We start from the raw sequence: 14349 nt of genomic DNA, 5'->3' as shown, positions 1-14349 counted from the left end.
TAACCATAAACCTGCTTGTATACATAAACATGGCCACTTCCCACATACATCAAATATAGTCCTGAACCTGCACATAGACAAAATATGGATCTCGGACGTGGCTAGCCGCCATAAACAAGCCCACATAAACATAGTCAGTAGCCAATGATTTGCTTTCTTTGAACCAATATTGCAGCATAAAACTCGCCATACATACTTTATCGACACAAACCCTGGACATTACATGTAGGCTGACACAAAACCTCGCCCTAAACCCGATCATACATAAACTATCATGGGTTGTTTTACAAAACGGCCATAGACCTGGCTCCCTTTAGCGCAAAATGCAACACATATGGTGACCAGCCATAATCTCATTCCTCCCCCACTATATCTAAGCACCAACTATGGAGGCTTTGCCTCAATGCCAATACATCATCGTGTATGAACCATGTCTTCTTCACCTGCACAACATCGACAAACACAAGAGGATTGAAGGAAATTAGAAAGGAAATTAATATCCATATGCATATGGTAGAAAGCTAGCACTCGACACACACTCTAAGCATACCCAGCTTTTGCTCTTCTCCTGCAAGCAAGACCGAATTATGTAGCGAATGGCAGTCATGACATAAAACCCACAGTCAATCGCATTTGGTTGAATTGGGCCTTGCAGCATCAAACCATTAACATGACTAACATGCCCTAAATTTTCCAAGCATGAGAGGAGCACAAGGAGACATACTTTCAACACTTTTAACTCAAATTTGGTGGCAGGTTCAAGCAATGCATGTTGGACATCATGAGCTTTTAATCCTTGGGCCATCGCCTCCATAGCACTGCATATTCATAACCAGCAAGATAAAAAACCATTGATAGCCGTATCAACTTGTTTCATATACCGACCTCCCCAAGCTATGATGAACAAAGTCAACCCATGTACCTGTGCAAAACAGGTACAATATCCATCATGGTCGTGCACCCAAGTGGGTCATAGTAGAGAATGTGGTTCTTTCTCCAACGTAGCCCAACAATCTTTGCATGTGTGGCAAGATACATAACACAACATGTCCAATGCTCCCTGTTGCAAAGAGAGACACAATCAGCATATCAATGAGAAGCCACAATGTAGCATACCTAGCAGTCCTTTGTCCTCTCCTTACAAACCACCTGTAAATGATTGGAAAAAATGTAAGCACGCATTCACCAAAGTCCCTCTCCCCGAAGAAGTTATGTAAGACCCGCATGGAATCTTGCTTGGCCAAAGTCGCATCCACAATAGGATACCACATAGAGTCCACAAGCATCATTTGCATGAGGACATCTGAGCCTAGTGTGTACTCCATCCACCTGTAAAAGTGAGTATGTTAAGCACATGTTTGCTCACCATAATGCATACCACTCAATAACAAAAACATGGCGATGATTACATTGCAAATAGATTCATCGTGCGCGTGGATGCTTTATTTGATAAGATGAAGCGTAGAGCCTGATCATCAATGTCCACTCGTAGGCCAAAGCGAAGAGAGTTAAGCGACATAGGCACATGTGAAGAGAATCTACATCCAACATGCCACAATCATGAACATAGTGAGTATCAAACGATTAGAAAATTGTGAACATAGGGATGGTTGACAAAAGCCACCTGTACAAGGCCCGATTTTACGTGTCGGAGTGGCAGGGCTGATTTCATGGCCTATTTTTTCAATTGTCAGCTGGTTATTACCGACATAAAATAGGAGAGCCGACAAAGATGCATCATCAGGAGAGCCTATTTCAATAGCTTTCTCTTGTGTCTTCCCTCTTTGAATTGGAAGCTTTTTCTTTGTTGGAGTTGCAAGCAATGTAGGCTAGAAAGGAATGCACATTTATTAGAACACATCAGCATGCTAGATTTTTTTTCACCGCTCTCAACACCTAAACAAAATTACTTATGCACAAAAAAGCAAAAGTTACAAATCCTAGACACATACATCCTCATCGAGCTTAATATTGCTTAATGTCTCTGCAAGTCCTGGGCCCTCTTCTCTCTTGTCTTCATAATTCTCATTGTCGTCCTCTCCTTCGAGAGCATACTGGAAAGGGTCCTCATTGTCAGTGTCCTCCAAGGCTGCCTCAAGCCAAGGAGGAATATCATGCATCCTCTTCTGTGAATGTCCATAGCATGGTAGTTAGAGAATTAGTAGAAATGAATGAACTAATCAAACATGGTGTGCAAACATACTATGAAAATTGATGACAAAAGAAAATTAAATTAGACAAATCGAAAACTTACATGTGTGTTGTAACCTTCATCAATGTGCTTTTGAATTTTTGCCAGCCGGAGAGCCTTGACTACCATGTAGTCTCGCATCTTCCCAGCCACAAATTCCTCAATAAAAGCGGCCTCTGACATGTGCTTGTACTGATTTCCAAGGTCCTTCCATACTTGGTGAGCCCGTATGCGCGTGATGCGCTGATACCTTTTACAATTTTGCCTAAACTTCCTATCCTTGTTGCCAAATCTCTTTAAAGCTGCTTTATGCCAAGCTTTCACTTCCGGATTAGGCATGAGGTTTGCTCTTCTCTCAGCTTCTTTGTGGAGGGGGCGACCTCCAGGGCGCTTTTCAATCTCTACAGTGATTCCATGGAAAGTCTTAAGGTGAGACATCATCAGTAGTCTTTTGAAGATGAAGGCCGATCGCTTTGGGCAATCAGCACTTGCGCGGCATTGGCGTGCTAGCCGTCCATCAGGGAGCTCAATCTCTAGATAGACTTTTGGATCTTGGATACTGGCTGCCTCTTCTTGCTTTGGTAGATCCTCAAATACCTCCTGTGCTTCTCCCTTTGCTACATCCTCTGTCTCAACTCCACATCCCCTTAGCCCACCAACCTCTTTCGCGGACGGATGTTTAGGCTCGAGGGTGTGCCCATCTCAGGCAAGGTGTGCTTCCGTGGACTTCTCCTTGGTTGAGAAGTAGCCCCTTCTACATGAGGAGATGTGGGAGGAGTAGTGAATCTCTCCTCATGACACAAGGGTTCCTCTTCTTGCTCTTTAGCTATGTCCACCTTCTCGGACTTCTCCGTAGGCTGGACCTCCTCCCCATTCTTTGCCTTTGGTGAGACATCGGCCTTTCCTCTTGTGATGCGAGAGCAACCACCCCTTTGCCATGTTCTTTTCCCCTTTCTAGCAGGTGAACGAGCCATCCCCTAGCCACAACCTCAAGCCAAATTAGCTCATGAAAAGCATGACAATAATTCCCTCTATTTCTCTCTCTCTCTCTCTCTCTCACACACACACACAGACACACACAGTCAGCCACACAACGCACTCCCTTTCTTCACATGGCCAAGCTCGTGCATAACCCCATGGGCGAGCCCTGAGATGCTTGCATAAAGCATGCATGAAACCCACGCATCCAACCCTTTAGCGAGAAAAAAAATTGTGCTCACCTTCAATGCTGCCCACACAGAACGCATGCATCCCAACCTTCACAGTCAGCGAGAAAAGGAGATGCCCTCACCTTACTTGCTGCTCCTCCGCTTCGCTCTCAAACGATGCTGGGCCTGAGCGATGACCGGATAGCGATGACGGGATTATCCACCAATAGCGCAAAATCCTGTAAGGACCTCCTCCCTGCCAAATCCCCGTACCCCCCCACTCGCGGGCTCACCATGCAACCAATCAGCAGTCGCCACGCGTCCCATGCCCCATGTTTTGAATTTGGCCAGCATGCCCAGCCCCCCCCGCTGTCCAGGTTTAGTTTTTACAGATATGCACGGTCCAGATCCCCTCGATAAGCCCCAATCCAGTTCCCTGCCATTGATCCCCTTACCCCTCCTCTTTAAATGCTATGTGTTATATAGTCCTGAGGCTACACCTAGGTTTTTTCTGAGCACTGCCTACAGGGTACCACTTTCGATGGCGGCAGTGAAACCAGCCACACGAGTGGAATCCAAGTAGCAGAAGCAGACAAATCACAAGCTTCCAAAAGAGGCGCTTAAGGCAGACACTGATCGCGTGCGACAGACCCCTGTCCTTCAGGTAGCCAGTAGCCTACCACTATTTCTCCACTCTTCGTCTTTTTCTGTCTTCAGAATTGTGGACCTCGCCGTCGCACGACACGTGCATTTCTTAGGGTTTTGATCTGCGCGCGCGCGCACACGCACACACAGAGAGAGAGAGAGAGAGAGAGAGAGAGAGAGAGAGAGAGAGAGAGAGCTTCTCTGATTCACCAAAGGCCTCTCTCTTTTGCTCCGACAAAGAAATTGCAGGTGACTGAGGCAGGACACTGTATTGCAGTTTCGAGCAACTTTTGAGCGGGTCTCTGCTTTGTTCTGCTGATTGTTTAAGCAGCAGAGGACAACTCCATTTACTGGTCCCTACGAAGCAGTTTTTGCAAACTATAGTTGTAGAGAGTTTGGCTGCCATTGAATTAAAGGGTTTCATTCGAAGCCAACAAACAGCTCGTGCTTGCTCATCATGGCGGGTTATCATGTGTGCTTCTAAGAGTGACGGTATGGTTACAATGGACTGGTTTGTGGGTATATCTAAAGAGATCTCTTCTTACATCCCCTGAAAATGTTATTTTTGAATTAGCAGAAGTATCAGAAACCATGAAAAGTGCCACAGGAAGTACGTCGGGACCTCCTCGAACCCCACTGTCATCGTTTGCCTCTTTAACCAGGCAACCATCCATTTACACACTCACTTTGGAAGAGCTTCAAAATGCAGTCAATGAACCTGGAAAGAACTTTGGCAGCATGAACATGGAAGAGTTCATCAAGAACATTTGGACGGTGGAGGAGAGTCAAGCAATGGCTGCAGCTATGTCTGGTGTGGTAGAAGGCAATGGCTCTTCTTCCACAGGAAGTGCTTCTCTTCCACCGGCAAGCTTACAGCGTGGCTTGTCCATGCCTAGGAATCTGACTGGGAAAACTGTGGATGAGGTATGGAAAGAAATCCATCGGTCAAGTGATCGAAACGGGCCTCGGAATCTTGCACATAGACAGGTGACTATGGCCGAGGTAACATTGGAGGACTTTTTAGCAAAGGCAGGTTTTACGCAGGAAGAGGGCGAGGTCGAACCTTCAGGAAATAGTAGTAGCAGTGTGGTGACGATGAATAATGGAGTAGTCAGCAATGCCCCAGCAGACGGTATGCAAGCATCTCAAGCAGCTCCTCACCAAGTAGATTGGTTGAACTTTCAGTTGAAAGGCAACATGCCACACCAACAGCTCCTTCACCATCAGCATCTACTTCAGCAGCATCAACAGCAGCAGCAACAACAAGCAGAGGCTGCAGCTGCAGCTTTTGCAGGACGTTTAGCTGCTCCAACTGCGGCTGTTATTTCACCTGTGACAGCTCTCAATGTCGTGGATGTTTCTTTTGATTCTACAGGGAATGTAGGGTCGGCCAATGTCCTAGATGTTTCCTTTGATTCAAATGCAGGAGCAGGTCTGTCACTCTCTTCAGCATTGGTAGGGTCTGATAGGAAACGACCTCATGATGCCTGTGAAGAAAAGTCAATAGAACAACGTCAGAAAAGAATGATAAAGAATAGGGAATCTGCTGCCCGGTCCAGAGCTCGAAAACAGGTAAGATTTGATTGGTACTCCATTTAGTGCTCCAGTTTTCTGAGAACGTTGTTCTAATCTTTGCTTGTCTTTCTTTCGTGGTTTGAAGGCTTACAATGTAGAGTTGGAGTCTGAGGTTGAATTGCTTAAAGAGGAGAATGCCAAGTTGTTGCAGCAGCAGGTTTAAGCGTCTTTCATTATGAGTTTACTTAGCTGTTTAAATTTTTGCTAGTGTGGAAAATGCAGTAAATTAGTTTGGAATGCAGGATAAGGAAAAGTGCTTTCATGGGTGCTTATAGTTTTGTTGCCACTCGATCGTTTTTGTGCACAAGAACTGTATTCATGAAAAAACTTAATAAAGGGTGTGGAGGTCTCTACCCTTTTTGGTGATACAAGATATATACGGCCTCAAATTGTAAAACAAATGACGAGAGAAAGTCATGTGCCTAGAAGCTCCGGAACAGATATTGGCTCACAAGGAAAGGAAATTGAAAGGTAAAGTGAACGGCGGTTCTTAGTCAAGAATTATCTTGCATTGGATGCGAAGTGGATAAAGGAGGAGGACCTAGTAGATACTCCTCAGATTTAGAACTTTACCTTGAGATTTTCGGTTTAGCTTCGACTATTCCGAGAGATCTCATGGATCAGTAGGATTGAATCTAGTGAAGACGGGATTGCACAAGAGGGGAGTCACTCGGCTCCTTTGTCACATATTTACGTAGATGGAATAAAGTCACTGATTTTCCTTTGGATTTTAGGGATACTGATGGACTGAAAATATTTTGCTAGATGACTTTATGAGAGAAGTACTTCGAAATGGAAATTCTTGAAAATGAATTTGATTTATGTGCTCTCTTATGTGATTGTGTTTGAGTGCAGGTTTGAAAGACGAATTGATTGCAGCATTTCGGTCTTGAGAATCTATAGACATGATCGCAATAAGAATTATCTAATCTGACATCAGTGAGGTCCGGGATGGATCTAGATGCGATTGCTAAATACGTTGCCAAGAATCATGGTCTTATATCTGGAATCAATTTCTATGTGAGTGATATTATGTGAATGTGCACTGACAGAGTCGTCTTTGTGCAAGTGCCAGATTTGTGTTTGGTGTGCTAAGCAGTACGGATTTCCGTGTTGTGCGTTGATAGCTGATGACATGGCAGATTGTACAAAATTTCGTAATTTGCGTTGGTTGCTTTTTATGGCAGATTTTGGGACCAGATGCTTTTGGGACAATTCGCTTTTAAGTTATACTGCTTTTGGGGCATCCCTTGTAAGTTTACGAGTCCTTGAGGCCTCACTCTACAGAGCATCTCGATGCAGAGTTTGAGAGCAGAGGTTCCTCGAGAGTTGTACTTTGCAATTATTAATGATAAAGAAACACCGAAAGGGACGCCAGACTTTGGGCCAATACTCTAGGCACAGAACTCCGTCGGAGCGTGTTGACTCTCTCTCTCTCTCTTTGTATTAAATTTCAGTGATTTTGAAGTTTCTGTTCGTGTGTTACTATTGATTTCACGCTTGGAGTGTCCAAGTTTGTTACACTCAGTGCTAAAGGAGATTGAAAGTATTAAGGAGCAGATGAAAACTTCACAGGAAGAGGAAGAGCAAAAGACACGAACAACCTCTTCATGGACCGAGCACCTCTTCAAAACACAAGAGGTGGTGGATAAAGATGAAAAGTGGATCGAGGACGCAAAGAAAGAAAAAAATAAGATGCCTGAAGTCACACTGACATTCACTATCATCAATATGACAATTGAGGAGGAGCAAAAGAGAAAGACTAGAGCCCTTCATGTGCGTGTTACAGGTCTCAAAGACACTGGAAAAGTAGAAGAAGAGGTGCAAGAGCTCTTGAAGCGCATGGTATTTCTCAACCTACACACACAAGGGCTTGGAGAGTTGGCAAGAAGGGAAGTGATGAGAAAGGAAGACCCAAGGAAAGAGCACTCATTATACATTTCGCTACGTTGGAAGCTAGGAAGGAATTCCTGAAGAAGAGACCAACACTCGAGCAAACTGGGATATTTTTGGGTGATGACATTATTATAACACAGGTAGAACACATGCAAGAGCTGATGCCAAAGATCAACGCGGCGAGGGAAAAAGGAAAAATTGCTTTCTATAGGGGAGGGAGAGTAGTGGTATTGGAAAAACGCATTGCATGATGGTGCGAGATTGATGGGACCAACCTTAAAATGGCATCATGGAACTGTAATGGATCAATGAAGCTAGATGTAGGCGCATTTGAGGATAGCTTTAAGGAAAGGGATATTATTTTTTGCTCGGAAACGCATCAGACTCTTGGCGGCACATTACCTAGAGTGACAGGATACCATTGGGAGAGTACTTGTAGGCAGGATGTGAGATCAACGCATAGAGGACGGGGTCAGGAGGTGTGGCAGTCGTATTTAGGGAGGAGCTTCAACTCCTTATTCGTATTGTTCGAAGAGATGAGCGGGCTAGATATATGTAAGTAAGAGTGAGAGCGGAGACAGGGAGGCCACTCTATATTGCAATATGCTATTCTGTCCCAGCATATCTCATTATGCAGGCTTAAGGGGCAGTGATCCTACATGATATTGGATGAGCCTATGAGGACATATGGGAGTTCTCTACGGATGGAGATGTCACCCTACATGATACTAGATGAGAACATATGGGAGTTCTTTACGGATGGAGTTGTCATTCTTTTGGGAGACTTGAATACCAGGATGGGCCAGTCTTAACAACTTTCTACTTAGAGGAAATGTTGAGAGAATTGGATGTCAGTGGATATAGGATTGGCTAGGTCTTCGTAGGATGAAGAGCACACTGGATATGGGGGATATCTGACAAATTTGGGGACTGCACATGTACTGGCCATCTTGAACGGCCTCCAGAGATTTCCAGCGTCAAGTGGGTTTACTTGTTTTCCTCATAGACATGGGGCCAGCACAGTGGGTTATGTTTTGGCTCAGCCCAGTTTCATACTCTCTATTCAAGACTTTACAATCGGGCCCATGCCTATTGGGGTAGCAGTGGATCATGCCCTCCTCACGTTTACCGTCTCATTACGGTTCAGCACAGCTTGACTAGCACAGACATCTATACATATCTGATACACTTTTACTTCGGAGATTGATTTTGTCTACATAGATGGTATCTACAGATGCTTATGTACATAGGATCCGGGGAGACCTCTAGGGGAGCTCACATATATATTGACAGAGACAGTACAGGATGCGACAACAGAGGCATACTCACATACTAAGCCTGGGCAGCGACGACATTCTGGGAGCATACCCTAGAATAGCTGGTATGACAAGGAGTGCAGAGAGAGTAGAGCTCGACTTTAGAGGGAGGTACTTTTAGGAATTATTACTCACGCAATCATGGATTGCTTCTCGGTGTTTGGTACGACGGAAGAAGAGGGCATTTCTAGCTTGACTAGAGCAGGATTTATATCAATTGTTTTTGAGCTAGGATTCAAGCGAGGCATGGCGATTCTTCCATGAGCACTCTCCCGCATCAATCATCACTTCTACACTTCTACAGAGGTATGGGATCAGTATGCATCATCTCTCTACAGTCTCAGGGTAGCCACCTCTTCCAGATCCGCCAAAGCCATGCCCACACACATGTGCCTTCTTTACCACCGAGATGGTAGAAAAAGCCATTGACAGGATGAACACTAGGATCCTAGAGCATATGATTACGATGGCCTGGTAGCAGAGCATTTTATACATGCCAAAGATCTGCTTGCAGAGCTTCTAGCAGTGATGTTCAACCGTGCCATGTGCTAGGGCCTACCTGATACTTGTAGTTTTTTCACTATCGCATCCATCCTTGAGCAGTAGTTGAGTAGATGGGTAGAGAGAGGGTGTACGGGCAACAGAACATGCGAGTTTTAGGAGAGGTTTCTCTACTCTTGATCATATTCTGACACTCAGAGCCATTGTTGAGGAGGGGAGATTACGTGGGAGATGGCTCTATTGTTGCTTTGTGGACTTCAGTAAAGCTTTCGATACAGTGCCCAAAGCTAGATTGATGCGCAAACTGCAAGAGATGGGGATACCCAAAGAGTTGATACGGGGGATCAATGCTCTATACAAGTCAGTAGTGGGGCATGTGCGCACTCCAAAGGGGATTTTTGGTTTGGTTCACTCCACTATTGGGGTGAAGGTTGCCCGCTATCTGCTACACTATTTGGCATGTATGTGGATGAGATTACTGACTACATTGAGAGGGATGGTGATAGAGGAGCACAGTTGGAAGAGACATAGATTCCACTATTGTTATATGCTGATGATATCGTGTTGATTTCTGACTCCCCGGAGGGAATGCATCGTCATTTAGATGTTTTGTACACATTTGCCCACGATAATGGATTGTCTGTTAACCTGGGGAAAACCAAGGTTATGGTGTTTAACACCACACCAGAGTTGGCCAGGAGGTCAACATCCACTTTTATTGATGGCTAGGAGATGGTGGAGTATATAGATGCATACACGTAACTTGGGGTAGTCTTCAGTGGACCGGTGTTTTCATTGAGGAGAGCAGCGAAGACTAGATTGACAAGAGCTTATGCGGCCTTGGGAGGATTGGAGAAGATGTGTTCGTAGGTTCAGTTTCAGGAACCTTGAACAAAGCTGTGGCCTTTTGACTCTCTAGTGGCTTCAACTATGCTTTATGGGGCTCATATTTGGGGACCCTCAGTAGACCACCATGGAAGATCTGGTAGCACTGATGGATGGAGATCTATGGAGAGTTCTCTAGTCTGTATGATCTCTCGGTTGATTCAAGCTAAGGCTTTAGTGCCACATGAGGTTATTTGAGCTGAGCTAGCTGTCCCCCCTCTCGTAGTTGAGGCCCTTACTAGATCAGTTTCCTTCATGCATCATTTATGGGACCTCCCCAGAGACAGATATGCTCGGCTAGCCCTTGAGTCATCCCGACAGCTAGCGCTACAGGGGGACATGGCATGATGGTATGGGCAGATGACATCATGGCTTCAGTCACATGGCTTCAACATGGATAGACTTGCCCCCATTCTAGTACTCCTTGGAGATACCCTCCCTTTCTCTTACACAGACAAAGATCACTAGACTTATACGTCGGGATTTGATTCAGCTAGACACGAGAAGCACATGGATACAGCCGGTACAAGAGTTGGGCACGAAGATGGCTTTCTATAGAGAGCATCTTCTCCAACTAAGAGAAGATGGATATTGATCAGACCGGCCTATATGGACAACTCATTTATCCTATGGGATACGATGTGCTATTGGTCAGATGCGCACATCATCTAGAGATTGAGATTGGCAGATTTAAGAGAGTACCAACAGAAGCGAGGATATGCCAATTGTGTCATATAGAGCGAGAGACAGAGTTACATCACATTTGTCATTGTCCGGTATACTATGAGATACGTGGCTGCTTTCACTCTCTATTCAGAGAGGACTTTGGACCGTTGGCTAGAGTCATGAGAAATCAGGATCAGAGATGCCTCAGCTTGTTTCTGCGCGGACACGGGGAGAGTCTCTTGAGGAGACCAGGTAGTGGGAGATATTTACAGAGGGAGATCATTGACTTCCAGCAGGGACTCAACAGCCAGACGAACATACACAACAGACTTCAGAGCCCACTTATATCAAAGGTATATTAGTGGATAGAGCCACTGAGCTCGGGAGAGCTAGGCGCCCACGTCTACGAGGGCGACCACGACATCGACGAAGGCTTCACCAGAGGATCAGGACTATTCTAGCACGATATGGGAGATGCCCAATATGACTATATACAGCGACGGCCATTGACGAAGCTCTTCAGCGATCAATGCAATACTTTCTCAGACAACTTTCAATGCCGGGCATCCTCTGGCATCGACGACGACGACGACGATTTAGTCTGATGATGATTTTAGTTTTTTAGTTTTAGTCTTTAGTCTTTCACTTTACTTCATTTTATTTTTGTACCCAGACATTGAATAAGATCCACAAGGATTGTATCAGTTTCGTCTCATAGGTCATTTTGGCCTTTTGAAGACGTTTAATATAAGATTTCATTTCATTTCTAAGTTAGTTGCACAGAAATCCCCCCCCCCCCCCCCTGCCAAAAAAAAAAAGAAGAAGAAAAAAGCTGTTTGACGGGTGCGAACCATGATAGTTGGTTGAATTGATCCCAATAGCTGCTGAAATATTCAAAACCTTGAAAGTAGCTTCTGCTTTTCAAGACCCTAGTAAGCAAATGTATCTCTGTTCAAAAGCCTCAGATAGAAAGTTTTTTCGCTTTTGATGCATGGAGTGTCCGTCATTGACTGCACAGACACTTGTTCACATGTTTGAACGTGTATGAGTCTTTAAGTCTTTTCTTTCTAATTTCTACGTTTTTCTCTTCCCTTTATGTGCTAGCAAAATAGATTGATCTTTTTGAGAAGGACAAGGGTGTTTCAGCGGCTTCTTTTTATCTTCTGAGTCTTATCCTTTTTTTTTGGAATTTTAGGATGAAAGGACGAGGAGGAGGAGGAAGCTGGTAATTTTCTTCTCTAAACTGTGGAAGGGTTTGTTAATTAAAATTTTGACTGTCAAATATTTGCGTATTGTATGTGGGCTGTTTGTCTTCTGGGGCTGGTTTTGCAGCTTGAGTGGGTGTCGTCTGCAGAAACTCTGCTTTGGCATGAAATTTCTATCTGTTAGTTTTTTTTCAAATACCGGGATAGAGACCTAGTTTTTGAGCATAGTAAGGTTCATATCAGCTCATCTTTTGGTAATGTCTATCTAGCTTGTTTTCTCTGTGGCATCAATATCCACCCTATGAGAGCGTGAAGCCTTCGTGTCCTTGGATTGTAGCCTGGGTATTTGGCATTGTAAAGGTTTGTGGATTCATTGCTAAATGGTAAAAATATCGACTCGGAAAACGCTAGTCATTGGCTGACTATGGATGGCATATCTATTAGGTGATCGTTGATAGTTAGGAGTTGGTTGGAATAAGTGTTTAGGCTGTGCTCACTGCATTGAGATAAGTTGTGTTTGCTCTTCAAATGACGGGGGTAGCATTGTATTTTAGCGTCCTTTGTCTTGTGCTCTCAGCCACTTGCCACTCCACGAGCATGCCATGCCTTCCTATCACCCAAGTGTGGTAGATTGGTTATGCCAGTTCCTTCAACTCTCCTCGTCGGATTTATCTTTAAGGTCTCTTGGGATAGTTTCCTACGACATCAAAATTCTCTTCTTCTTCAAACTTCAATCTGTAATGTGTAGATGAACTGAGGGTGAGCAGGGATCTTATTTTTTATAAAACGAAAAGCTGGTAAGCTTGTGCAGGTCTTTTAGAGAGATGGTTGTTGATGTGTCTCAATTTGGTGCATCAAAGAGCTTTGATAAACAGATTTGTGGCCGTTTTTGTCTTGGTGAGCTTGTGTGACATGAATAGTGTTGCTTTTCAGGCAAAGGGTCATAATGTCATGTGAAACAGACCTTACTAAGTCAATCCGTGGAAGTACTTTTTGTGGGCCTGAAAGCAAAAGATACAGAACATCATTTTTAGTTTCTCTTACTGGCCTTCAGTCTCCTTGCAATTTCCGAGTCAGCTAATAAGACATACCCATTAAGTCCCAAATGAGGTGGTCATTATTTCATATTAGTAACTGAAGACCTTGAAAGTAACGAATAAGAGTGTAGAACATGTGTGGTGTTCAATAAACCTTAAAAGTATCGGGGTTGTTTGCAACATGGCATTTGTGGAAATTATTTCCATCAATCAATTGTTAAGATGGAAGCTGCTGTGGGAGGTGCCTTTACCAAGAACATCCATCTTATTCTGGTTTCACAGTGTAGCAATAGACCATTAGTTCAAACTATGATAGCTCCTCACATAAGACGACTCTTCACTAATGGTTTGTTATGAAAACTATGAACCATAAATGCGTGTTGAGAGTCAAGGAGCTTCGAGTTAGAGTTTAATGGCTTCGGCTTTGTCAGTGAGACCTTCCTCACTCATGCATCACTTATCTCGTGTTGCGCCTTACACATTGTCTTTGAGGTCTATTTTGTTGTAGAGATTTCTTTTTAATCTCTTTATGATGGTGTTTCCTACTCGCAGATGTATTGTGATATAGTGGCTTTGATTGCAAGTAGCAACTCCTGTCATTGCTAGTTTTTTGGATCTCTTTCACTTGATGGGAAATGTTTGGTGAATGATTTTATCAAATTCAATTAGGAAACATAATCACAGAGTTTATAATTTGCAGTTAATGGAGACTCTTATACCTGTAACCAGCCATCCTCAAACACAAAAGCGGTTTCTGCGTAGAACGAACTCAACAGTATGGTGATTGGAAGCACGTGGTGCGCTAGTTTTCACAAAAGCTGAGTGTTTGGTGTACCGAATAGCTCATGTATTGGTACCTTTGTATTGGTACCTTTGTATTAAAAGAATAAATCAACTTTCGAATACATTGCTGCCTCCGAGATATTTTTTTGCCTCTGATCTTTCATGGGCTGCATGATTGTAATTTAATATACTTGTCTACAGGCTGCTTGTTCACATGCTGTATTTTCTAGGGCCCATGTTTGTGAGATTTAGTTTGTTGTAACTTGCGTTCTTGAGATAGGATTGATTATGATCCAGAAGTCAAGGTTTTCTTTGTACAAAAGGGGATGTCTTGTAGTGACAACTCGTGTCCACATTCCCACAAGATCATCTATGTGCGTCTCACTAGTAGTTTTAAAAGCAGCATGTGACATCACTTTTAACTTGAGAAAGCAATCACTCAAGCCTCTCAAACCACCCCCTAACCACTCAGTCTACCCCCACTTTCTGCTAATTTTTGCA

At 43.9% G+C, this 14349-nt stretch overlaps 1 protein-coding gene and 1 pseudogene across 6 annotated transcripts; one reads left to right on the top strand and one right to left on the bottom strand.

Moving 5' to 3' along the window:
• Positions 1-236: 236 nt before the first annotated feature.
• LOC147459684 (uncharacterized) lies at positions 237-3165 on the bottom strand (annotated as a pseudogene).
• A 682-nt stretch (positions 3166-3847) lies between these two features.
• On the top strand, positions 3848-14046 carry LOC147459683 (ABSCISIC ACID-INSENSITIVE 5-like protein 2). 6 transcript variants are annotated; one of them, XM_086510899.1, is made up of 6 exons: positions 3848-4003; positions 4234-4476; positions 4562-5556; positions 5645-5716; positions 12019-12048; positions 13766-14046. In XM_086510899.1, exons 2-6 carry the CDS (start codon positions 4455-4457, stop codon positions 13847-13849), a joined length of 1203 nt encoding a protein of 400 aa, XP_086367025.1. In that variant the 5' UTR covers positions 3848-4003; positions 4234-4454; the 3' UTR covers positions 13850-14046. The 6 variants fall into 6 exon arrangements, 4 of the variants coding, with proteins under 4 accessions (XP_086367025.1, XP_086367026.1, XP_086367027.1 ...); XM_086510900.1 differs by having other exon boundaries at positions 3849-4003; positions 4225-4476; XM_086510901.1 differs by having other exon boundaries at positions 3852-4006.
• The last annotated feature ends 303 nt before the right edge of the window (positions 14047-14349 follow it).

This window comes from Adiantum capillus-veneris, chromosome 4, assembly GCF_014529385.1.
Source record: "Adiantum capillus-veneris isolate H3 chromosome 4, ASM1452938v2, whole genome shotgun sequence".
NCBI classification, from domain to species: Eukaryota; Viridiplantae; Streptophyta; class Polypodiopsida; order Polypodiales; family Pteridaceae; genus Adiantum; species Adiantum capillus-veneris.
The sequence above is the reverse complement of the archived record's forward strand: the minus strand, read 5'-3'. Positions and strand labels throughout refer to the sequence as shown.

What these genes read in the sequence shown, in the direction of transcription:
- LOC147459683 (XM_086510899.1), top strand. Translation starts at nt 4,455, where the DNA reads ATGTGTGCTTCTAAGAGTGACG. An exon ending in GGTCCAGAGCTCGAAAACAG is followed by an intron (nt 5,557 to 5,644) that starts GTAAGATTTGAT and finishes CGTGGTTTGAAG; the next exon opens with GCTTACAATGTAGAGTTGGA. An exon ending in CCAAGTTGTTGCAGCAGCAG is followed by an intron (nt 5,717 to 12,018) that starts GTTTAAGCGTCT and finishes TTGGAATTTTAG; the next exon opens with GATGAAAGGACGAGGAGGAG.